At 45.9% G+C, this 26,760-nt stretch overlaps 1 protein-coding gene across 1 annotated transcript in view; it reads right to left on the minus strand.

The window, feature by feature from the left end:
* The window catches only part of MTOR (mechanistic target of rapamycin kinase), a 146,451-nt gene that overhangs the window by 32,405 nt on the left and 87,286 nt on the right, over positions 1 to 26,760 (minus strand). Inside the window, exons 29-31 of the mRNA XM_043485946.1 lie at positions 8,891 to 8,966; positions 5,816 to 5,955; positions 1,541 to 1,641 (exon numbers count right to left, since the gene is read on the minus strand). Coding sequence (XP_043341881.1) covers positions 1,541 to 1,641; positions 5,816 to 5,955; positions 8,891 to 8,966 — 317 coding nt within the window. The remainder of the gene's footprint in view (positions 1 to 1,540; positions 1,642 to 5,815; positions 5,956 to 8,890; positions 8,967 to 26,760) is intronic.

A 26,760-nucleotide genomic window follows, 5' to 3' on the forward strand; every position in this document is an offset into this window, starting at 1 on the left:
AATCCCGCAGAGAGCCTCTATACTCTGTGAGGCTGAACAAGCCAATTTAACAATGCCATAGCTGTCATCCAAACACAGGCCTCCATGGCTGCCCCTGGGAGTTAGTTTCATGAGAGATGGAAGGAGCCACGTGAGTATGCGCCCACAGGTCAGGAGGTGGAGTGTAGCACCTCATTAGCCTAGAGAACTCGCCTGGGACTCTCCCAGTGAGACCAAGAGCCTTTCCCCTATCAGTGAAGCATCTCACAGTTCAGTGATACCCTGGAAATTACATTTTCCCGCAAACAACTGATATGGGTCATTATCTGGACAGGAGACAGGATGAGACAGTTTACTCGTCTCATGCTGGCAGCACCTCTGCCTCAAAAGGAGGCAATAAATATTTTAAGAGGCTCTGTTACAACAGAGAGATGGGCTAGGTCATAGCACAGTTGTCTTGTATCATGGCAGGCTGGGGAAATGGTGGCATGTGGGAACAGATATTCGCTTCCCCTGGTGGGGTGAGCATGTCTCAAATGCCAGGATTTCTAAGACCATCTGCAGAAAAGACAGTGGCTTCATTAGTTGCACGCTGCAGGGCCCCCGATTTTATGAGGCCTTTCCCTGCCTTTCACTCCAGACCATCGGTGCATCCATTCTCTGTGCCTCTGGGCAAAAGTGAATAACAAACAGTGACTCCTCAGGAAGCAATTCATTTCTGAAAAATGTTCTGGATCCAGCTCAGAGCTCATGAAAGGAGAGGATGTGAGCTCTGTGACTCAGAGGGTGGGGATGGAGGCGGACGTTATGTAACCTTCCTCTGGACTCCACAGGTGCAGCTTCCACCTGGGACAGCCATGGACCCTCCCTCTCTTGCCAAGAGCACTTCTGGGACAGACATGGGCAATCCTCTCTGCTGGGGGCTGAGATCAGAATATGACACTTTTCTGTGGGGATTAAAAGGAAACTGCTGCTTGGAAACACTCAGGGAGTGAGGAAGGTGGGTGAGTATTGGGCAGCAAGGAGGAGAAGAGAGAAAACAAGACTATCAGAATGTCTGTAACTGCTGGAGGAGGTGAACAGCATATAGGGACTCACTGTACTATTTACTTTTATCATCGTTGGGAAAGTTCTACAATAAAATTAAGAAATCAAGGAGATAGACAGCTGACTTCTTTCATTACTCCTGTGGGGTAAAAACATGCTGGTAGAACTCTAGCAATCATACTGGATCATGACACAGAGGCTGCAGGCAAAGCAGAAATGCAGAAAAAGGCTAACGACAATGGAGCCAGAATACAAACTTCACTAAGTGAAGTGCTGATGCTGGCACACAGTTTCCCCTGGCTTCCCTGTGAAGAGAGATTTTTATGCATGTCTAACAAGTTAGGCAAAGCCATGAGATAGAAGGACAGACGGACGAGGCAGAAGAGGACATGAATGGCTTCATGCTTCTGTAGACCTGACACTCTGCCTACAGCCACAGTGCCTTGCTACTCAGAGGTGAGCCCCCAGCCTCACTGTCCTCCCCATGACTGGGTGCCTGGCAGGGCAGCCTTACCTAAACCCCATGCAGCTGCAGCAGCCATGCGGGCCATCTTGGCTTGGGTCTCATCATTAACCAGAGTCCATTTTTCGCAGCACTGCTGGTGAAGCTGCCCCCTGAAGGAAAAGAATTATACAGTCGGGTTAACCGAAATCACCTCCATGACCTGCCCCATCTTTCTCTAGAGCCCCTTGGGTTAGCTGGGGGGTTGCAGAAGGAACTGGATGATAGGGGCCTGCCTTCAACTGGGAGCCTTTAAAGAAAAAGTGCTTTCATGATATAATTGAGAAGTGTCTGGTGATTTGTCATTTCTATGGCCTGGTGGCTCAGAATTTTCCTGAGAATGAGTTTATCTAAGAGAAGGACTGTGTCTAACTTGATGTGATGTGAAATGTCCTAAACATCTGGCCCTCTTCATAAATATTAAATAACTTCTCTCCTATGCCAATGAACTCTGGGCTCTTTCCCTTTGGCAGGCCTACAGAGAGAGCAATCAGAAGAGACACATCTGGACATTCACTTTGGGCTCAAAGCTATAGGGACAATTGGCTCTTATAAGTATTATACAAATGGCTGCAGTCTGAAATGAAATTCAAATGAAATCAATCTGTGCAGAGGAAGAAGGCTCTACAACAGTCACATCCATCAGAAATCCAGATGCTGCTTACTCTCGGAATTTTGTACAATGACCCTGAGTGTAGGTGTCACTAGGAGACACCAAGATGCATTCGATACACAGAGCAGAATCCCTCAAGAAGAGACATTCTGTTGGCAGTTAAAACTGCTGCCCTCCTATGTGGCACTTCTAAGTAAAAGGAAACAAAACTGCTTCTGTGGAAATACAAGCTCCTGTATTCATGTGAGCTTCAAGACTCAGCTAGGAGACTCCTCAATCTCTCCTGCTTTCTGAAAGAGATAGTGCAGGATATTTTAGCTTGGTATTGGGATTGGAGTCAAGAGAAAAGGTACAAGCTCCAAGTGGCCCAGCTCAGAAGCCTTGTGGGACATAAGTGCACTGTAAGGTGACTTGGGGGACCGTGAGTAGGGAGGAGATAAAGATGCTGAAGGGACCCAGGCTGACCTCCCCAAGAAGCTGACTGGTGACCGCATCCAGAACTGCTCGGGGCCGCTATCCAGCATCACGGCCTGGCAGTCATCACCTTCCACTGTCTCTCTGGCACATAATGAAGACAGTGAGGGACACGAGTATTCTACCTTAATACACGGCCAAGATAAAAAAGAGGAGGAGGCGGGCAGCCGTCCTGCCCCGTGGACTTACTGGAGCTCAGTGATAGCAGCTGGATGACCTCAGTGCTGGTTGCCTGCCACCTAAACCTAGAAACCTTCACTCTGGGTCCTGCTGGAGGTTCTCCTAGAGTAGCAGCTCTTCCTGCAGAAGACTTAGGTTTGATGCCTGGATTGGGAAGATCTCCTGGAGAAGGAAATGCCAACCCACTCCAGTATTCTTCCCTAGGAAACCCCATGGACACAGGAGACCGGGAGGCTACAGTCCATGGGGTCACAAAGAGTCAGACACGACTGAGTGACTAAACAAGAAGTTTCTAGATGATACAGATGTGACCCAAGGGCCACCGTTTGAGAACCACTGGCTCAGAGCACAACACAGCTCCTCTGGGCAGCGCATTCTGGTGGGAATCCTGCCTGGAGCTAAAGAAAAATGATGTTCTCTCTCTGAGTGGTCCTTCCAAGCCTAAAATTCAAATCTGTACAGCTCACAGCCACAGGCACTTTAGCCTCCCTCTGCTGTTTCGTCAGGACACCCCATTTCTGTGTTCCAAGTCTGAGATTTTGCTCTGCTCTTCACCTTGAGCCTGGGAGTGAGTTCACTGTGAAACACTACATACTGTTACCTCCAGAGGCAAAGCAAGGAGCACTGCAGAGCAACATCTTAGAGAGGAGGCCTGCCAGAGGACACGGGCACCGCCTTCAAGCTGTGACTGTGTCAACAGCTGTCAGACCCTGGTCAGTGTGCACAGAGGCGGGGTTCCTCTCCTACAAAGACTTCTCACAAATAAGAATGCAGAATATACTGACTCCTAACTCTCAAAGGCAGGGAGGGGAAGAGAACAAAATAGAGAAAAAGTATGAGACTGTCTATGGGGCAACCACGAGGAGGTTCCCTGACATCTCTTTGTGACTCCAAGGAGGTCTGGGTAAAAGGTCCTCCAAGACTTTCGACTTTCTTGCCTAGAGCATCAGCCAAAAGCCTGGGGGAGCATTCTTCAATCTGGAACACCTAAGTACTTGGCTGTCTGGGATCTTATTCCCAAGGAATCTGTTCTCAGGATGTAGAGGCCATGCAAGGGAACAATGTGGGGAGGGGGCTTACTTAGCTTCACCGTGGCTGCAGGTGTGGCTGGGGCTGGAGCTGGGGGAGGGGGAGTTATTTCTTGTAAGCATGGGGAAAGGGCGTCTTCCACTCACTGATAACCCCAGATGGTGCCTGACAGCCACCTCTGGTGAACACCCGCCTCAGGCACATTCAGGATAGATGCTCAAAGCAAAAGCAATTTAAAAACTGCACTCTAAATAGAATTGACTGAATAAACCATATAAAAAAAACCTGCATATGATCAGGAAAAGAATTCTGCTTCTTTCATCTCTTTTAAAAATCTCTTCTACTCCGCTGCATTTTTAAACCCCTTGGTCAGCATCACTGGCCATTTATACTTTATAGGTAATTATAAAGCTGGAAGGAATCCAAGACCTCAGGGGTAGACAGCACTGCGAAGTGCAGCGTCAGGAGGCCCAGAAGACTCTGCTCTCGAGAGGCCTCAGGGCAGAGATGACAACTCCTACGAGCCTCAGTTTCCCAACTGTCACATGAGGAGATGAGACAAAAATCACATCTAAAGTCACTTCTCACAACCAAGCCAGCCCTGTGTTGGACAGTGGTTGTTTCTAACTGTGAAAGGGGGAAGGCAGGACAGGTTTCCAAGAGGAAGAAACAGTTCAGGTGGAGCTTGAAAGATGCAGAGAATTTCAAAGGAGAAAACAGAAGAGGTGAGCAAACCAGGGCACTGAAAGAAAGAATGCAAAGAAAAAATTCTGTGGGGTTTGGAGAATGGCCTAGCAACAGCCCTTTGGTTAAATAAAGTTCAAGTTCTAACTTGGTCTATAGGCCCGACTTGGCCTGGGCCTTGCCGGGCTCTTCTGCCCTACCTCTTATCTCTTTTCTGCATCACACCTGACCCCAAAGCCGCAATGAACTTTCAGAACCCATAATGTAATATTGTGCTCAATCCTCCTCACTGTCTAGGCCCAACTTAGAGCACTTCTTCCTGGAAGCCTTCCAAGTCAGGATTAGGGCCCTTCTTATATCCCACCACCCCTGGGCTTCTCCTTTATAACGGCATTCACTCAGTGCTACAGCAGCCTGGTCATATGCCCTGTCGGCTCTGGGAAGGCAGGGGCTGTGCCCTTCTTGTTCACACTGTGTCCTCAGGGTCCCAGCACAGATGCTGGCAGTGGGCAAGCGTTCAATGACGACTGGTTGAATGAATGAGTGGGGGGCCCTCAGTCTTACAAGCAAGAGAAAGTGGAGATATCTGCTCCTGGGGAGGTAGTAAGGCATTTGTTGTTAAAAACTGTAAACTAGTTCATGACTGTAGTATGGCATTTTATTTTAGCTATTTTTAAAAAACTGCACTTCATGCTGGAAAACATCTCCTAACAACTCCCCAGACCAAGACCATGGCAAATCTTCTCAGCTGAGCATCCCTGCTGCTTCCACCTGGAATACCCTTTCCCCTCTCTCCACTCTCTTCACCTGTATCCCAGCCTTGGTCCTTCCTGCAGGAAAACTGCAAGGTGGCCCCACCCCCATGTGGGTCTTTCACAGTTGTCTACTCAGACCATTGTCCCTGTACTCTCAGTAACTGTACAGTAACTGCCTGCAAGCAGTCATCTGTTCTTCTTTCCTAAAATCACTAGCAATAGGTAATAAAGAGAAAAATAAAAATCAAGGTTGCAGAGTAAGAATATGAAGTCTTCATCAGCCAGTCAAGGTCAAGAGGCAGATAGAAAGAACAGGTGTAGATCCTAGGAACACACCCACTCCTGTCCTGTCCTAGAGCATTATGAAGACTAAGTGAGAGAAAGAAAGAAAGAAAAGAATCTTTCTATTTATCACTGAGACAGAACAGAGAAACACTCCCAAGTGAGAGATGCTTCCTGGGAAACAAATGAAAGCAAAAGTGGGAGTCTTGGGAGAGAGCTCTGGGAGAAGTCTTTCCAAGGCAGCTGGACCTCCATCCCGCTGCAGCTCACCATTCCCCCAAGGCCTCGAGGCAGCGCATGCGGCCCAGCATCAGCTCTGGGTCATCCTTGTTGGTGTCCATTTTCTTATCGTAGGCCACGAGAGCATCTTCCCACTCGTGCAGCTTCTCATACCAGGTAGCCTGGATCTCCTGGCAGGGAGGAGAGAGAGGACTGCTGTGAGGCACAGAGAACACAGGGCCCTGTTTTCTTTACCCACAGACTCTCTTTCCCTGAGCATGTCATGTTGAATGTGTGACACTCCACCCAGCACAGTAGGCCTTCAGAGTATCCGCAGGTACGTGCGGGGCTGGTGGGGATGCTGGCTCCTCGGCACAGTGATGGAACAACCCGGCGATAACGTGAGAGCAGCTGTCAGGCCATGTCTTTCCCCATCACTTCCTGCCCAGACACAGGAGTCACCAGAACACCAGCATGTGGGCATGCGAGGACAGGGCAAATCATCTGGATGGCAGGAAGCCCCGACAAGTGCTCCCGTAAGGAGGCCAAGGCCTGGATCTGCTGGAATGCTGACAGTGGGCCACCTGGCAGGGCCAGCAGCTGCTTTCCTGATGAAGCCAGAGAGACCAGGCCACATCTGCATATTTGCTGGAGGAAAACAACTCGCTTTTCAAAGGCTCTTTATTTTCTGCATTACTTAATACATTTTTAAACTTTCAGGAAATAATAATTTAAAATACAATATAACACTGCCACTTAAAATTCTTTGGAAAAATCTTCCTCCCTTCTTCTACAGCCTCCCATCCAATGTTCCCTCCTCTGAGCACCTGGCAGCTTCATCGCTGGCAGGGGCCAAAGGACGGATTCCATTACCCAGCAGATGGCGTGCCACGCTGCCATTCGGTGTTGGCCACGTGAATGAGTAGCCGCTGCAGTCTAGAAGCTGCAGACTATGGTTCTCTGAATGGCCTGGGGACTGTTTTATGTCTCTGTCTGCCCTCCATCTGCCGCCACCCCAGTCTGTCTTCTGGGCTTCTTCCTCGCCAGCTTGGTGACGACTAGTTCTCTACCAGGCCAGGGAGAGGCTCTCCAGGGATTTCTTTAACAACAATCTGATCCTGCAGCAGCATTCGTGTGACATAATGCAGGGCCTGCATTCATTCTCCCCATTACACTCCTTCTCCTTGCCAAATGAAACTCTAATTTGAGTAGCATGTATGCTCACAGCTATCTGCTATTAAGCTCTCTGAAAGAATCTTTTCTTCTTGAACCGCTGTGAGGAGGTCACGTCTATTTTAGGTCATTAACTTGTGCCTACTTCCCCTCATTTGTCTTCAGCAGAGCCAGTCCCCTCTGCTTCCTCTGTCCTCATTCTGCGGCCATAACAGCCTTTGCCCCAGTGTCCGTGAACAGTGGAGTTTGCCAAAATGGGCTCTGAGCTTCATTTCCTGAGCTCGTTTAGAAACATGCTGCTCCACTATGCCTAAATATGAAAGACACAACTTAGAAAAGAGTGGCTGCAGAGACTATAACATTAAAAACTCTTAAATTAAAAGGAACACTGGTAAATTTCCCATTTTGAATTTCTATACTGGGTGGAAAAGTGGGTACTAACATATGGTACCCACTCAGTATGAACAAGTAGAAAATAGGGGGAGCAGCGTATGGAGCAGGTCAGGTAGGGGGCAGGATATTTTGAGTTGCAATAGACTGCAGGAACTATAAGGTTTAAGCAATGAATCATACACAATTCTAATGAGATTGCTGTTACATAAATTGCGCTGAGAAAGCACAGGCTCTGCCAAGAAAAAGCAAACCATTGTCGAGTTTAATATGATTCAGCTACCTAAATATAACAGAAAATCCACCAGGGTTTAGCAATAATCCTGGAGCTAACGGCCACCTTCAGAACCTGGAGATGGGGATCTTTTCATTTAAGACTGGCACTCTGAGACAACAGCACATAAAATCACCCAAATACCAGATGTTTGTGGAATCCTTGTTTCAACTACTGCAGTCTGAGCTTTTTAAGGATATCAAAGGAGAGGACATCTCTGTCTGAGAGGACTACATTAAGCGCCCTCTCTTCTGACTTTCTTCCCTCTGCAAACAAGGTTGTGGCAAAGACGGATAAGACACAGTCCCTTCTGTTTTGTCATCTGGAGATGCTTTTTGAGTTGAGTTACAGGCATGTGCTCAAGATGGCAAAATACTCTCTTAAAATTTTCAGTCCAATTGACCAGCAATTACATAAGGGAGTGAAGTAGTCAATTTTCTTTACTCTAACACACTGGGCTCTTGATTAAGGCAAACCAGAGTAAGTGACTGACACAACTAATAAAAGGTTCCTCATCAAATATATGGACCCAGAACTTCTTGAACTTCCAGGAAGCCAATGTTAAGTTGATTAAATCAATGCTTTATATATGGTTAGGAAGTTACCAAAGCACCCTCCCAAGACCACAGAGAGTAACGGAAACATTTTAATATTGGTTGGGCAAAGATGGCAGGAAGGAAGAAACTATATAAGCAATAATGAAATCGAACAATCCTTCAATATCACGTATAAATTATGGCATATTTTTTTCTGGAGAATTAGCCATGGTTTCTTCTGAAGTATATACTGAGCCTCAAGTATGGGCAATGGTAATGCTGGCTGTTAGACAACACAAAGATAACTTGGGTCATAGTTAAACATCTGGGCTCTGACACCAGGTTCTGCCACTTATTCACTCTGTCAGCTTAGGTAAGGCTGTTATCCTGTTGGGACTATAGTCCCTCTCATCCCTGTAAAATGGGATAACAACAGTACCTGTTCACAGGTTGCTGTGAGGACTGAATTGGATGAAGTACATAAAGCACATAGCAAAGAGGTAGGCACATGCTATTTGATAAATACAAGTCATTAGTGTTCATTAGATTCTGTCCTCACAATCTCTGTTCAGCCTGAATATACTCCATACGGTCACTGCTTCCCTCAACCTCAAGATACAGGTAAGTCAGCATCAGGCTGTTAACTACTGGGAAAAAAACTGAAAAGGAAAGTAACTTTCTCAAGGCTGTGGCCTAGTGCTTCCCTAGCCAGGTGGCTGCCTCTTGCTCTTCTAAAAGGAATGAGACACTTACCAGCTCTCCAAAGTGCTTCATGGCATACTCCAACACCCCGGCAGCTGCCTCTGGCTGCTGCAGCTTATTATTAATGCTGAGAAAACAAAAGGAAGCGGAGGTTACACTCAACATGTTAGAGGGTGGGAAGGGCAGGGTCACTTGTGGGCAGATGGCTCTCCAGCATGTTGGGGACAACGTCTTACAGAAGCAGAAAGAACATCAGTTACCTATTATATTACCACTCGAGAAGCTTGACCTGAATAATTTCATCTTGACCTCACGCTCCTTATCTTGAAGGGGCCACATCTGGTGGACAGCAGGCCTCACCTGCCTGGGGCCCTTCCTCCAAGCAGCAGACTGACTGGTTTCCTCTCTGACATCAGACGTCAGGCAGCACGCGTCTGTTTTTGAACTAAGAAACCCTGGCTCCAGAACCATCCCAACCAACACAACAGATGAGGTACCTCTGAACTTTTAGCTTTTATGTCTCAGTGATAAGAATAACCAAAACAAATAGAAACCATCAGGCTCTGTGGGAGACACAGAAGTGGCCCTGAGGCTGGGTCATCTACATCAATGACAGAGAACCCTGGGGCCTATGGCTGTGCAGCTGTCTTGACTGCTCCCTGATGGGGTCCATGTCTTTCAAATCCAGATGTCCCCTTAGTCCCTCTGCCAGCACTGTGCTCTGCCTCTGAAGCAGGCTGTGAAGGGACCACATCCCAAGGCACCTGCCTGGTCTCTGGTGGGGAAATGCTTTTCATAACCACATACAACGCTGCTGATGTCATCCTAAGGACAGTTGGGGCTGGAGGACTGTAACTGTACTGGGGCAACTAGGCAGAAAAGTTGGAAGGCTTGCCGCCTGGAGTTGGTTCATCAGAGAGGCTGTGAAGACGTCCTGAATGGAGAGGAGCTGCAAGGCTCAGACCCTTGTTCCAACAGGGAGTTAAATAGCAGCTAACCCAACAGTAAACACAAGCTTGAGTTATGGGAAGGAAGGAAGAGAGGGAGGGAGCAGGCCTGAGAAAATCATAGGATAATAATGACCCTATCTGTTCACAGGTAGGGAGCAAAATGTGACAGACCAGCTTGGGAGTTCAGACTGGTTTAATGAGCTAGGATCTAGTTTACTGCCCTAAGGACAAACTGTCTACTAGACTCAAATTAATTTTTAAGTGGTTTTGGGAAATTCCAGGACGTGGGTTCAACGTGGTAATATGGCAAGAGACTGGTGTTATAAAATACTATTTTTAAAAATTCAAATTCCACCACATTTCTTCCAATAAAACTGAGAGGGAACTGCCCAGAAATCTGATGAACTAGAAAAGTTAACATTTGTGAAAGTAATAATCGAATGCCTCATGTTTGCAAATCACATCTCAAACAATCTTTCCAACCTATCGCTCCTCTGACCTCATGCATCCCTAAGAGAGTGGGTAGGGAAGGGTATCACTAGGCTTGTTTTACTCCCGGGGAGACCGAGGCCTGGGAGGGCAGTGACTTTCCCCAAGGCCCACATGAATAGGTACAGTCTCCATACAACCTGAAGCAATCTTACTGCCTCCTTCATGGCATTCTTTAGGGAATCAAATGAAATAATGGATATGAAATTGCTAAGCAGGTTCTTATATGTGCTTCTTCCTTCATCTGTTTTTGTCCAAGGATAGAAGCTTCTGGAATCTTACTTATATGTTTGGGTACAGAAAAAACATGTCTAATGTTGAGACTTGAGCCAGCACTGGGCAATCATCCATGCAAGTTCCATCTTGAATAGGACTATTCGAGTGGGCTCCAAGTTCAAGGTCCAGGCTCTGCAACCAGAGGTGAAAGTAGCTGTACAGACGCCCTTCTCCTTTACTTACAGGAGTAGACGGGTCACCTTGTGTGGAATCTACTGCACAGACTCTTTGGCGCTTCTGAGTGGGTCCCAAGCAGAGCATTGAACCTGAATGTTTTCCATAAGTTTTCTGCTGCAGGATTCAGAAATATTTTTAATTTCAAAGTGATGCTGTAACGTCATGGTTTTCTTTAGGCAGCCACGTGACAGTTCAAGGCTGAGAATGAAAATCCAAGTCCGAAGGGACTCCCTCCACTGCATGCTCACTGTCAGGCAGTCTCCTATTCCTCTTGGCCTCAAAAGTCAAGTTCTTAACTTTGTTCTCACTTACGTGGGGCTGGGCAAACTGTATTAATAATTAACACCTCTACTGCTAAGTCACTTCAGTCGTGTCCGACTCTGTGCGACCCCATCCCTGGGATTCTCCAGGCAAGAACACTGGAGTGGGTTGCCATTTCCTTCTCCAATGCATAAAAGTGAAAGTGAAGTCACTCAGTCATGTCCGACTCTTCGCGACCCCATGGACTGCAGCCTACCAGGCTCCTCCATCCATGGGATTTTCCAGGCAAGAGTACTGGAGCGGGGTGCCATTGCCTTCTCCGATAATTAACACTACTGGGTATATATTTGTGATCATCTAATTCCTTGAGCCCAAGTAAAGATTTTGGCAGTATAAGAAGACAGGAAATAAGAAATCCAGTATATATGCTATATATTATTTATGATATATTATACTGGGTTTCTCTGGTGGCTCAGACGGTAAAGAATCTGCGTGCAATGTGGGAGACTCATGTTCGATACCTGGGTTGAGAAGATCCCCTGGAGAAAGGAATGGTTACCCACTCCAGTGTTCTTGCCTGGAGAATCCCATGGACAGAGGAGCCTGGCGGGCTACAGTCCATGGGGTCACAAAGAGTCAGACATGACTGAGCGACTAACACTTCCATACTGAAATATGTAGTATATCATATGTAACTATCTATAATGATATAGTTTATATACTACTTTGAGTCCGAATGTGGACTACTGGGATGGCCCTGGTAGGAATATAAAGTATTTTGATGAGAAAGATAAGGAAAGTGTTCTTTGCCTGAACCAAAAGAAGTTAACTGTAAGAATCTAGACATAAAAAATCCAGGAGTTCTAAGAACTGTCTTCCAATCTCATGTTCTGGAACATATTCTATTTTCAAGATCAATTTATAAACATTACGAAAACTCGCCTTCCTCTGGGGATAAAGCAACAAAACCAAAAGCAAGTGAAAGCCATTTCCCCCTTCACTCTCCTACTCCTTATACATAAAAAGGAGAATTTTACAAGAAACTGATCAAAATCAGGAAGTTGTAACTAGAGACCTCAGAGGAGAAATACAGATTTTACCTTACTATTGCAATGACTCTGACCTACCTCCTCTAAGGACTAACATAGCTTTGCAAATGTGACAAGAAAACTCATCACATGGCCCCAACTTTATTAACAGCAAGTCCAAACAAATCACCTCTATAGTACTTCTCACTTGAATATGTGTGGAGGCAGGTGAGGATGCAGACAGAGTCCCGCGGGAAGGAGAGGGGTTGGGCTCATTGAGGACCCGCTGACCAGGCCTCCATCAATGGTCAGGAAAACCGGGCGTACAGCTTGAGATGCAAGCTAAGCTCTTGCCCAACAGTAAGGACAGTCACTGAAAAACGACAACTTTGACTAAATGGACTAAAATATACCCATGAAAAAGGAGCATGAGCAGAGAAAAAGGGTCCCTTTGATAAATTAAGTTCTGGTTTGAGGACCTGAAAGAAAGGAGACCGTACACACCTACAGTCAACTGTTTAGAGAGGAGAGATTTCAAGTTAACTGGCTGTTTTCTCCCTGTTGAGTCTCTCCTCCTCCCTGTCTGCAATTTTCTTTCCCAGAGAGCTTTCTCCCTAATGCACCTGTCTCTTCTTTCCCCCCCCAGGGAGTCTCCCATGTGTGCCTGCAAGGCTGCGGGAGGATGCAAGTGCAGGGCAGAGAGTCTGCCACATGGTTTCATCTTAACTTCTTCTCTCTCCTCCATGGCTTCTGGCACTCCATCACGCAAGGCCAAGGATTAGAGCAACAACAAGATACCTAAGTTTACTGAGAGCTCCTGTGGGTGCCAGGCACTGTGCTGACTACTGCTGATGTGTGTTATCTTAACCCTACGAAGTAGACACTACTACTAACACTCCTACTTTGCATAGGAAGAAACTGTAGCTCTGAGGGCTATCCTTTTGCTTCAAAACTGTACCATTAAAGAGATCTCAAGTATTAACTAAGGGTACAGCTCTGCAGGAGGAGAAAAGTGTGGCAGCTGTCCACTCCCCCAGCAGCAGGCACCAAGCAAGTACGTGTGAAATAAGCAACTGAAAGCAGGGAACAGACAGAAGAAGCGCAAGGACGTCTCCATGAGCTAACTCCACATGCAGTTCACCACACAGGAGAGGAGCCCCACTGCACTGCACGTTAGCCTCCTCACTCATATTGTGGTTGACACCCTGCTCTGACCCCTAAGCTCCCATTCCCAAGGTTTTTTTTTTCGCTGTATCACCCAGCCTCTGGGATCTTAGTTCCCCAAGGAGGGATTGAACCCGAGCCCTCTGGAGCTGAAGTGCAGAGTCATAACCACTGGACCTCCAGGGAAGTCCTTCCCATTCCCTATTTTTTATTTCCCTTCAGAAGCCACTGCCTCCATGCCTCCCAGCATGACAGTCCCCATGCAACCACAGCGGGTTTTTCTGGGGCACTTGTTCGAGGCCGCCAGGCATATAGACAGAGTCCAGGCTGCAAAGTGGGGGATGAATAAGCCTCCACGGAAAAGCAGCAGTTTCCAGCTACTAAGTCCCCTGTTGCCTGCCTACTTGGGTGAAACAAGACCATCCTTTGAGATACTCCCCTTTGAAACTCAGATGTGCTTTTATGAGACTAAAGGGAGAGACAGTATGTGTGATTCATGTGCAGAGATCACCTTTGCTCAGAAGCCCCCTTGATGAGGAGCCCTCGTTTACGGGGCAGCTGGGACTCTTACACAGCCTGTTCTATAAACGCTCCCGTGTGTGCCCTGGAGTCTTTCCCTATTAATGCTGGAGGTTTATAAAGGGCAAACTGTTCAAAGCTCAGCCCAACAGCAGAGGAGTGCTTTATGACACAAACCAGACCTCACTGACACTGGCTGGGCTGACAAACAAATTTAGAGAGAGGGAGGCTTCAACAGTAACGTGCCCCCAACAGTAAAGAGATGACAGTCGACCACAGGGCCTATCTCTTCTCCATGCCCACTGAAGCCAGAAGGCTAAGATGGCTTAGCTGCTGCCTTAAGCATCAGTGTTGTGGTATATTTATATTCTACTTCATATCCCAGTGAGAACAACCAGTTGAGGTTTCATATAGTTGCGAATCTATACAGCAAATAGAAGCTGCCTACCCACAAAATAAAACGCAGAGCCCACAAATTAACATGTTAGAAATACAATGAAGACAGGAAAAAACAATGAATTAGGATGTCAAGAAGGGAAAAGGCAATTATCAGACATATTCACTCATTCATTCCCACCTCCCCTCTCCTACTCCAAGATTTAACTTTTTATTAAAGGAAGCTGAGTTGAAGAGTTTGAAACTGGGAAAATTGACAAGTGAGGGAAGCACTTTCTAGAATTGAGGCAAATTAACAAATAAGAATAAGAAATGGCCTCATTGTCTTCTATACTATACAGATTACCCCAGGTATCTTTTCTTCACTATCCAAAAATGTCTTTCCAAATGTAGGGAAAGCATGTAAGTGAGCAAGGAACTCAGGCATGAAGGAGCTTATCACTGCCTTAGCGGGTTTCCTGTCAAGAGTGATGGACTGTCAAGAGTGATGGACGAGAAGCCAGTGCTCAGTGCAGGGCCTGTCTACTTTCCCATGACTCTCCCTTCTGAGCTCTTCCTCAGGGCTCTCCACAGGCAAGTGGCGACCAGTGTCACTGAGGATGCGCCTGAACAAAGGGTAGATCATGAACTCCTCCAGGTTCTAACCCCAACTTGTTAGCAAACCAATAGCGGGGGTCGCCAGCTCAGCATCCAAATGCTATTCCTACTGCTGGAAGGGAAACCTGAGGAACTCTATCATCTCCTAAGTCACTGTTCCACAGGCTTCTGGACTGATGTCAGATCCAAAATCCTCTGGCCTGGGAATTCCTCCCGGTAGAGTTCATTTGGTCATCGACCCCATCTCTCAGCCTTGGTGACCTTCGGCTACTAAGAACAAAGTGATGCAGGCGCACGCAACACTAGCTGGAACCCACAGCAAAGCCAGTCACACGAGGAGTGTCTGCAGTGGCATCTGGGGGACTACTCAGGCTTCCTGGTGCTCCTATCAGGAATTTATGAGAACGTCATGCACTGGCTTCCCAAATGGCTCTGGGCCTTCTCTCTCCTGTCTGTTTCTAGTGCAGACTGCTGTCTGCATTTTATTTGGTTTCCTGTCAAGGAAGAATTCTCTGAATTCCCTCAGTGCTGGGCTGGTGACACGCAACACAGCTGACAGGGGACCTCGACAGGTCTCGCTGAGGAGTTCCTGACCAGCCAAGTTGTGAGGCCAATGGGACCCTACTTAGGGTCCTTATGCTGAATCAAGCTGTATCTTTATTTCTCTCTTAGAACAGTAGCTGCTTCAGACCATCCTTGTCACTTCTTCTGGCATCAAGACTTAGCTCTGTGTCCAGTGGGTGATTAGAAACAAAACCGCTTGATTCCTGTACAGAGTCAAGAAGATCCAAGGTTGGTAGGGCCCTGATATCTTCATGAGGCAGCTCCCTGGGGCTCTGGGGAGCTCAAGGGAATGACAGTGTCTTTTTGAGCAAGACAGCAGTGAAGACAGAAGGCAAGGTGAGAACATCTGAAATGTGCGCCAGAGAAAGGTGGTGAGGGGCAGCTCAAATGCAGGTGGCAGGGAAAGTGAAGGGAACCGGCAGGTGTTACAGTTCCCCCACTTAAAGCCAGAGTCAGGTTGTGAAAATAGCACCCAGGGTCTGGCAGGTCAAACTTTCCTTCCTTGCTCCAGGAACTTATGAAAAGTAACTTTACTCCTCTTCTAAACATTAAGAAAGTGGAAGCTGGCCTTGTTAGAAGGTTTCAAAGCTCTGACATTTGGTGCCCCTGGAACCCTGGGGCACCAAGACAAAAAGAACGTGATGCAAGAGAGGTGGACTGCCTTGATATCAAATGGGTTCCTGACGCTTTACCCCAGAGCGGGTTAAGGGTGAAGAACTCTGACTTGTCTTCTCTTTTTCCTCTGTCTGGTCACGGTATAAATGATGTGTCTGTTGTAGTACCTAGAAGACTTGCCAGATCTGTATGTGAGAAAGTGGGACCTTAAGAATAAAAAAGATAGGACTTCTCTTTTGGCCCAGTGGTTAAGAATCCATCTACCTGGAGAACAGCATGGAGATTTCTTAAAAAAAAACAAACAAAAAAAAAACTAGGAATAAAACTACCATATGACCCAGCAATCCCACGACTGGGCATACACCCTGAGAAAACCATAACTGAAAAAGACACATGCACCCCATTGTTCACTGCAGCACTATTTACAGTAGCCAAAACATGGAAGCAACCTAGATGTCTGTGACAGATGAATGGATAAAGAGGTTGTGGTACATATATACAATGGAATATTACTCAGCCATAGAAAGGAATGAATTTGAGTCAGTTCTAGTGAGGTGGATGAACTTAGAGCCTGTTATACAGAGTGAAGTAAGTCAGAAAAACAACTATCGTGTATTAACGCATATATATGGAATCTAGAAAACTGGTACTGGTGAACACATCCGCAGGACAGGAACAGAGACTCAGACACAGAGAACAGCCTTACGGACACAGCAGGGGCAGGAGAGGATGGGATGAATTGAGAGAGTAGCATTAAAATATATACATTACTATTACATAAAATAGACAGCTAATGGGAAGTTGCTGTATAACACAGGGAGCTCGACCCAGTGCTCTGTGACAACAGAGAGCGGTGGGATGGGGTGGGAGAGAGTTTCAAGAGGAAGGGTTCATGTCTACCTATGGCTGATTCATGCTGATGTATGGCAGAAACCACATAACACTGTAAAGCAATTATCCTCCAACTAAAAAAATAAATAAATTTGAAGGAAAAAAAAAAGAATCCACCTACCAATGCATGGGGCACAGGTTTGGTCCCTGGTCCAGGAGATCCCACATACCTCGGGGCAACTAAGCCCAGGTGCCACAACTACTGAGTCTGTGCACCACAACAAGAGAAGCCACCACGATGCGAAGCCTGTCCACAGCAACTAGAGAGCAGTCCCTGTTCTCCACAACTAGGGAAAGCCCGCGCACAGCCAAAAATAAAAAGCAAAAAGAATTTAAAAGACAGAGTGCTAACTGTAGATTAGGGAAAGGAGAGACAAAAATTCCTCTCTTTTCAACTCTGGTGCATATGTGCTAAGTTGCTTCAGTTGTGTCTGGCTCTTCCATGGGCTATCCGTAGCCCACCAGGCTCCTCTGTCCATGGGATTCTCCAGGCAAGAATACTGGAGTGGGTTGCCGTGCCCTCCTCCAGGGGATCTTTCCAACCCAGAGACTGAACCCACATCTCTTATATCTCCTGCATTGGTAGATGAGTTCTATGTCACTAGCACCACCTGGGAAGCCCCTTTCAATACTGGTAGTGGGAAGTGTGTGTGTGTGTGTATATATATATAACTATTATAATAATAAAATTATTTTTTAATTATATATAATTTTAAAAATTGGGAAGAGGGTTCACAATATCAAAATGATACTTTTGCCTATGCATATTCTGTATAAATGCATATTTTAGACACAGTGTTAGTCAGAGTGATGATACAGTACTGTATTCGGCTTTTTTACATGACACAGGCATTTCCCATTTTATCTGGAGCCTTCACAAAAACTTTTTTAACAGTTGTGTAAGAACATCTGCGCTGGATGCCATGTCTGAACCAGTCTCTTGGGCGCACCCTTGTGGCTGGGTGAGAGCAGCACTAGTTAAGCCACCAAGGTGTGGCAGGAGCTCACAGGGGATTCGTCCTGCAGATGTCTGCAGGCTTGCCCCTGGGAAATCAGAGCAGCTGCCCAGAGGATGGACACAGGGTCCAGCAATAAGCTGGACAAGCTGTCCCATCTCACCCATCACTTCCAGCACCCCCTGGCTGGATAAATGGGGCCTAAACATCCTAGCACAACCAGCGTGAGGCACTAAGAGGCCGCAGAGCCCTGACATGTCAAAGCACACGATTTGTGCTGGCCAGGTTTGCAACCCAGGGGCCTGTCAGAGGTGTGTTGTAAAAATGATGAATGGCTGTCACATTTCCAAGGCTCTGGCTGATTTAGGGAGCCACTGGCAGGCGCATCACTCCCAGTGTGTCAGCCAGTTAATTACTTCCAACTTTATCTTTCTTGTCAACACTTCTTGACAAATTGGCCATTATCTTTTTATTCTAACAACAATGAGCACTGCTTCTTTTCTGGTGAGGCCTGGAGGATTTTCTCCTCCTTTCTGCTTCTTCATATCCAGAGTGAAATGAAGAGATCTGAGAGAGAACATTAGGGAGAAGAAGCTGTCAGAGAAACAGAACAAAGTGGCGAGGGTTGACAGACGGAACCCAAAACTTATTTTCAACTACCTTGACTCAAAATAGAGTAGATATTTTGGGTAAAAATCCATCCTGATTTCTTGGCTGCTGCATGTCCAAGAGCTCTGACTCAGGTTATTATGTGGATGAAGTTAAATGAGCTGGCATCCAGGGACTTGGCAGCTCTGAACTCTCCACACTTATAACTGTGTGAGCAGACGTGCCCTGGCCCTGTGCTCTGGTACAGAGTGAGGCCACACTGTAGAAATACTGATGCCCGTCCTGGAATCGGGAAAAGGAAAATATGCCTACCTTCCTGGTAAGGAAAAGCTGACAGATGAGGACTACAACACACTCTAACTGAATCACCAAGATTCACAGCCAGTGAGATGTCCAAAAGAAGCTGGAGAGACCAATGGTGTCACCACTGACACTTTTCACTGTCACTGGGACAGACTGTCAGAGACAGCCATGGGGCACCCACTGTATTTCATCAGTTCCAGGATGCACACTTAATATCTCTGAAATCATAATACAGCTTATGATTCAACATTTCAGAGTACCATGACCCTGCTTAATTGCCAGTAGTCTGCCCCCCATCACACAGGTACATAAAAATCAGAAGCACCTTTGCTAACTCACCATAAGAGTGGTCCCTTTAAATCTCTAGCCATTCCTGGGGATGAGCTAGATGCAGTGGAAGGGCAGAGGTTAACTACTGACCAACAGCAAGCTTTTCATTGTGTTCATGGGGTTGCTGAAGCTGAAGCTCCAATATTTTGGCCACATGATGGGAAGAGCTGACTCATCTGAAAAGACCCTGATGCTGGGAAAGGTTGAGGGCAGAAGAAGGGGGTGACAGAGGATGAGATAGTTAGATGGCATCACTGACTCAATGGACATGAGTTTGAACAAACTCTGGGAGAGAGTGAAGGATGGGGAAACCTGGCCTGCTTAAGTCCACGGGGTCACAAAGAGTCGGAGACAACTTAGTGACTGAATAACAACAGCAGCAGCAAGCTGCGCCCTTTAGAATGGTCACGGGTGCAATGGAAGACCCTCTGTCTTTCTGGTAAGCTCTGGGAGAAACCCCAGGTCTCTGCCCTTTGTATAGCTCCTCATTGACAGCCAGCTTTCTGCACTGAAAGCAGTTTTCCTTGGAGTTGGTAAGATGCTCTACAGAGGCAAGCTGTTGTAAAGTGAACCTGTAAGAAGTCTTCAGAGTGGCCAGAAATAAACTTAAGCTCTACTGGTGACTGGTGAGGGACCTGGCCTCTTGGGTAATGACTGGATGTAAGGGCATTAAAGAAAAAGGTGGGGTGAGAAAGAAAGATACAATCTGTGCTCCTGCTCTGGCTACACCGGGGTTTCCTCTGCCTGCCCCCTCTTTGCTGCCTGGAGCTTTTCTACAGGGTACAGATTCCTAGAGGAACACTGGCACTTCTGAAGGCAGCATGAGTCGAGACATTTGGAATGTGTTTTTACCAAGAAGAGAGGAGCTTTGAGCAAATCCTCCCCCCTGGACAAAGTGTATTCTCTTCCAGCAGAGGTGCGGGAAAGAGAACAAGACTGTACCTTTTCAGGAAGCCAGGAAATAACTGTAAAGGCTGGGCTCATGCTTCCAAGCAACACAACAGACACCTTGGGAACATATGTTTAGAGTTAAGACAGAGTGGGCTTGTTTGTCATCCAGCCCCTTGTCTGTAGGCTGTAAAGCCCAGTCACCCTCACTGTTAATTGGTTGCTCAGGCACAAACTGGCTAAATTTCTTTAACATTCTCAGAGAGTTACAGGCCATTTCCCATTAGTGCTGCCTAAGTCAGGGAAGCTAAGGCCCAGGCCAAGGGGATGCCTCTCAGTCCCTGGGCAACTGCACACGGACTTGCCATCTTGTCCTGCACCCTGGCTGGGATCTGTCTCTGGTGAAGATTGATTCTGTACAATTACAAGGTAATGTCTGTGTGATTCCCCTTTGCAAACAGGCAAGATCTGTTAGGTTCCTGGATTAATTATGGGGAACACGGCTGCTCAGACATACGACATGTTACTTTCTCTGTCTTTCACATGAACCTCTGTGTGTGGCCCCTCAGGCTGTGATGAGGGTTAACTGACAGGCCAGGCCCATGCAGGGTCATGCTATCACATATGCCATTCATACAGGCCTTCAGAATAAACAGGGGCAGGGAAAACCCTACCCCAAATGCCCTGAGGCCCTCTCACTCATCTTCATATGTAACAAAAGAGGTTGCTACTGTTTGCTTTAGTCTCTAACTCTTTTGCGATCCTACAGACAGTAGCTCACCACTCTCCTCTGTCCATGGAATTTTCCAGGCAAGAATACTGGAGTGGGTTGCCATTTCCTTCTCTGGGGGATCTTCCCATCTAGGGATCGAACCTGTGTCTCCTGCACTGGCAGGCGGATTCTTGACCACTGAGCCACTGGGGGTGAGATGCGAACTGATGATTTCGAGGGACACAAAGTGATTACACAGTAAAGACGCTACTTCAGGTTATTGGTTAAAAAAGAAGCCCGAACCAAATGATCTCAACTCTTCCAGTTCTCACTTTCTTTGACTTTATAACTAAAACCTATGGAAGAAAATGTTAAAGCAGGAGAGAAAACAATGCCCTGCAATGAAGAACTCACCATGATGAAGACTGGCAATGACCATGGAGAGACATTCTAAGCCTCCACAACACATGCTTATTTAGGGGCAGATAATCTTCTGCTGGGAAGTCAATCTTTCAATTGGCAAGTATCTCTTTTGTCCCAGGCTTTGTGCTAAGTGCTGGATGCTAGAGCTACTGTGGTAGATGAGCCAGGGCAGGTCTCTGCTTTCACAGAGCTTACAGATCAGGGAAGTAGATAAGCAAAACACAAATTGAAATAAGTGCTGTGCAGGTAAACACCCTGAAGAAGACAGCGCACAAAGATGGAAAATAGCACAGAGTGCTATTTTAGATTTAGGTGGGCAGGGAGGTTTTTCTGATGAAATGATAATCCATCACCTAAATTAATACTACTTCAGATTTGCTAGATATGGACTATGTGTCAGACACAATTCAAAGTGTTTTATAGCTCATATAACTCAATAACAAAAAAACAAACAACCCAATTGAAAAATGGGCAGGAGACAAATAGAAATTTCTCCAAAGAAGACATACAGTGGCCAACAGGCACATGAAAAGATGCTCATTATTGCTGATTATTAGAGAAATGCCAAGTCAAAACTGCAACAAGGTACCACCTCACGCCAGTCAGAATGGCCATCATCAAAAAATCTGCAAATAATAAATGCTAGGGAGGGTGTGGAGAAAAGGGAACCTCTCACACTGTTAGTGGGAAAGTAAATTGGTAAAGCCACTATTGAAAACAGTATGGCGGCTCCTCAAAAAACTAAAAATAGAGTTGCTATTTGATCCAGCAATCCCACTTCTGGGCATATATCCAGATGAAACTATACTTTGAAAAGATACAAGCACCTCTATGTTTATAGCACCACTATGCACAACAGCCAAGACATGGAAATAAATGTCTATCAACAAACAAATGAATAAAGAAGACATGTAATACTGCATGCAATGAAATATTACTCAACCATAAAAGGGATGGAATAATGCCACCTGCAGCAACATGGATGGACCTAGAGATTATCACACTAAGGGAAGTAAGAAGTTGCTCCATCATGTCCAACTCTTTGTAACCCCACAGACTGTAGCCTGCCAGGCTCCTCTGTCAATGGAATTTTCCAGACAAGAATACTGGAGTGGGATGCTATTTCCTTCTCTTAGGGGATCTTCCTGACCCAGGGATCGAACCTGGGTCTCCCACACTGCAGTCTCTTTACCATCTGAGCCACCGTGGAAACCCCAAGGAAAGTAAGAAAGAGAAATACAAATAAGTGTATCAACAAAATGGAAACAGACTCACAGACATAGAGAACAGACTTGTGGCTGCCAAGGCGAGGTTCCGGGGAAAGGAAAGATTGGGAGATTGGGAGTAGCAGATGCAATCTATTACATACGGGATGGATAAACAAGGTTCTACTGTATAGCACAGGGACTGAGTGAAAGTCGCTCAGTCGTGTCTGACTCCTTGTGGACCCCATGGACTACACAGTCCATGGAATTCTCCAGGCTAGAATACCAGAGTGGGTAGCCTCTCCCTTCTCCAGGGGATCTTCCCAACCCAGGCACTGAACCCAGTCTCCCGCATCAGGCACATTCTTTACCAGCTGAGCCACAGGGAAGCCCAAGAATACTGGAGTGGGTATACTGGAGAAGCCTATTCCTTCTCCAGCGGATCTTCCCAACCCAGGAATAGAACCGGAGTCTTCTGCATTACAGGCGGATTCTTTACCAACTGAGCTATGAGGGAAGTCCATGTAGAACTATAGTCTATATTCTGTGATAAACCATAATGGAAAAGAATATGAAAATGAATACATATATGTATAACTGAGTCATTCTGCTGTAAAGCAGAAATTAACATAGCACTTTAAATCAACTATACGTCAATCTAATTTAAAAAAGTGTTTTAGGGGCATTATTTATTTTTAAAGAAACTTTCTGACTGAAGTACAACATACAATACAAGAAAGTATATACTTAATTGTATAGCTTGATAAATTATCACAAAGTGAAGTTACCATTATAACTACAAACCAAACCAAGAAACAGAATACAACATACTGCCAGCACTGCAGAAACACTCAAGCCTTTTCCCATCACAGTTTCCCTCCTCATCCTCAGAGGTAGCAACTGTCTCACTTCTGACACAACTGGTTAGTTTCACCAGGTTTTGAACTCTATATAAATACTTGTCATTATGTTTACAAGATACATCCATGTTGCTGCATGCCATGGTAGCTTGTCTTTTTATTGCTGAATAGTCACTGTATGAACCCACCACAAGTGAACTATCTTACTGTCGATGAAGGTTTTAGGTTGTCTTCAGTTTGGGGCTATAAGTGACATTACCACAAACGTTCCTGTTTGTGTCGTTGCTCATATTTCCATTGGGAACAAACCTCGTAGTAGAACTGCTGAGTTTCAGGGCATGTTCAGCTTCAGAAGATACTGCCAAATGGCCATTGTACATTGCCAGTGGGAGGACATAGGAATCTCAGACGCTCCACATGTTTCTCAACACTTGGGATTCAGTGTTTCCCATTTCAGCCATTTGGGCTGGTATGTAAGTTGCATCTTATAGTTTTAAATTTGAGCTTCCCTAATGACTAATGAGCTTGAGCAGTTTTTCATGTGTTGACTGGCCTTTTGGATATAATCTTTTGTGAAATAAGTACTGTTCACATCTTGCGCCCATTTTTTAACTGGCTACCTTTTGTCTGTTTGTTTGACAAGAGTTCTATATATACTCTGGATATAGTACACACAGAGGAATGTACAGGAAATACCTCATTACCTTTACACTCTCTTCATGATGGTTTTTGGTGAAAAGAGATGACTCCTTGTATTACATGTGATAAAGTTTTCCTTTATGGTTAATGTTTTTCAAATCTTCTTTAAGAAATCTTTGCTTATCCCCCAAATGCTGAAGATAATCTCCTATGTTATCTTCTGGAAGCGCTCCTGTTTTCACATTTAGAATGTAAATCTCCAGAACTTGAGGATTTGGGTGTGGAATGGGGTGAGGGCCAAGAACCTTTATCCCCCACGAGGCTATGGAGTCGACCCAGCAAAGCTCACTCTTCTGTCATAAACCAAGAGCTGACAAATGTGTGGCTCTGTTGTGGGACATTCACGTCTGCTCCATTCATCTGCTCATTTACCCTGTGCCAATACCACACTGACCTAGTCACTGGCTGCAGCTTTAAGATAAATCTTGAACCCTAGTACGGTAATGCCTCCAAATTTATTTTTCTTTTTCAAAACTGCCTCAGCTATTTTTAATCTTTCGCTATATTTAACTTAGTCTTCACAAAAACCCTGCAAAACAAAGTAGTTATAATTTTTTTAAACTAACATTTTTTGGGGGGGCCACATTGCATGGCATGAAGGATCCTAGTTTCCCAACCAGAGACTGAACCTGGTCCCCTTGCAGTGGAAGCATGGAGTCCTAACCACTGGACCATCAGGGAAGTCAGGAGTAGTTATAATTTTTATCCCATTTCATGGAGTGGTCAACTCAGAGGTTAATTTGCCCCAGGGTCATATAACTATCAAGTGATGAGAGGGATTAGAACCTAGATTTATCTGATTCTAGACCTAAGACTTAGAAGCCCTTCAGATACTGCTTCCTTAATCCTCAAGCCAGATGAGCCCTTCTGGGCATTTAATATGAATGAATTATAATGTTAAGAAATTCCAATGTTCTAAGCCACCAACTTCCAGTTAAAAATCTTGTTTGGCAACTACAAAGAGCCACTGTCCTCGTGAGACTCAAGAAAACAAAGCAAGAAGTAAAAGCTTCCTGGCTTTCTCCCACAGCCCCCATCTCCGGAATACAAGGGCCCAGGGGCCCAGTGCCCCTCCACTCCTCCAGCTTTCATTCTGGCCACCACTCCTCTTCCTTCTCGCCCCCCATGCCACTCTTGACTACTTAGGTTGTGTAAGCCCAGGCTTTTCATATAGCTGCACTTTGCCTCAGGATGTTCTCTCCAAACTCTGGCTACCTCTTCCTTAAAAAACAAAACAAAAATAAAAACAAAAACACCACAAACTCTGGGTATCAGGCCTTCCAGAACCTCATCTGGGTTGGGCATTCCCTCTCTGCTGTGTCCCCGACTTTAGCCTGTCAAACAGCCCTGTAGTTCAGCCGTCTGTCTCTCCAACTAGCCTGTGAGACACGTGAAGCTTCAAATTCCTAAAAGGGGTCAGAGACAGACTTTTTTTGCTAAGTGCTATAATTACATGGTAGACTCTTAAGAGGAAGTCTGAAAGAAATGGTTTCTGATTAGTCCAGGGTGCACTCTTGAGGTGCATGTGTGTGAGCTCAGTCATGTCCGACTCTTTGAGACTCCACAGACTGTAGCCTGCCAGGCTCCTCTGTCCACGGGATTTTCCAGGCAAGAATATTGGAATGGGTAGCCATTCCCTTCTCTAGGAGATCTTTCCAACCCAGGGATCAAACCCGCGTCTCCTGTGTCTCCTGCATCGGCAGGCAGATGCTTTATCACTGTGCCACCTGGGAAGCCCACACTCTAGGTATGAGAGGCAAACTAGGAGGCTTAGGGAAGAGGTGGCCATACCTTCTGTGATGCACCTGGGCTTTGGTCTGAGAAAGAAATAGGACTAAGTGGTAGATAGGTCAGGATTAAATGGCCACATGTAGAAAGGCAGCTGTGGCTCATAGAAGACTTCAGAAGTAAAACATGACCATGAGCACACAATTCAACTAAGAACAAGGCAGGTTCTTCTGAGATGAATTCATTCAACAAACTGAAAGTCTGGCACTGAGGGCAGCTGCCCCTCCCTTACCAGTTAGGAAGCACGGTGTAAGAGCAGGCTGGGGCAGGAGTACACTGAAAAACAAGGAGTCTCTCCAATAGGAACATTTTCAAGAAAATGAGATAGGAAGTCCACACTGGGGTAGAAGGAAAGACCACCTCTAGGCCCTCCTGAGCTCTGGACTCCCCAGGCTGCTCAGATACCTCCAGTCCTTGGTGCCAGCCCAAGGTAGCACAGCCAAGAATGTAAGATTGATTGACTGGTTGGTTGGTTGGTTTTTTGGCTGTGCCCTGTGGCACGCAGGATCTTAGTTCTCTGACCAGGGATTAAACCCAAGCCCCTGACATTTGGAGCACAGAGTCTTAACCACTGGACTGCCAGGGAAATATCCATAAGCTTTACTTTCATAAACATCTTTCCCAGGAGCACCAAACTGACCCTCTTTCACCACCAGAAAAATGGAGAAGAGGAAAACTGTACAGTGTCCAACCCAGGTTTCCATATTTTCTTAATTAATTTCCATTTCTTATGGCCACTCTGTTCACCAAAGGGCAAAGAAAGGATTAAAAGCCTCTCAGAGAAGGGAAAACCACTCTAGTCTTCCACATTTGTTCTGGTTTTCTCTACTGGCTTAGCTGTACTCAAAACAAGGACTTATTTTTCCTTCTTTTAGAAATTCAGAATCTAGGACATTTAGGGTTGTGGATGTTTTGGAGAATAGATCTTCTGGCATGGGATATATGCCTAATTAGCTATTTTTCTCAAAGGAGGGGGGCGGGGGGGATTGAGATTTGGGCAGTTTAGATAATTTAAGAAAATCTTCAAATAAAAAAAGCTTCTGTCTCCAACTTATGCCTTATGTTAGAAATAAGTTTCCAGAAAAGAGATGTCAGAGAGGAGGTACTCATGCTAAAAGTTCCTACCTTTCCTGGAAAGGACTGCTCCATGGGTTGCTAATATGAATGACTTCAGAGTGCCTGAAGAACTATGGACAGAGGTTTGTGGCAATGTACAGGAGG

Source organism: Cervus canadensis, chromosome 13, assembly GCF_019320065.1.
Source record: "Cervus canadensis isolate Bull #8, Minnesota chromosome 13, ASM1932006v1, whole genome shotgun sequence".
In the NCBI taxonomy this organism is placed as follows: Eukaryota; Metazoa; Chordata; class Mammalia; order Artiodactyla; family Cervidae; genus Cervus; species Cervus canadensis.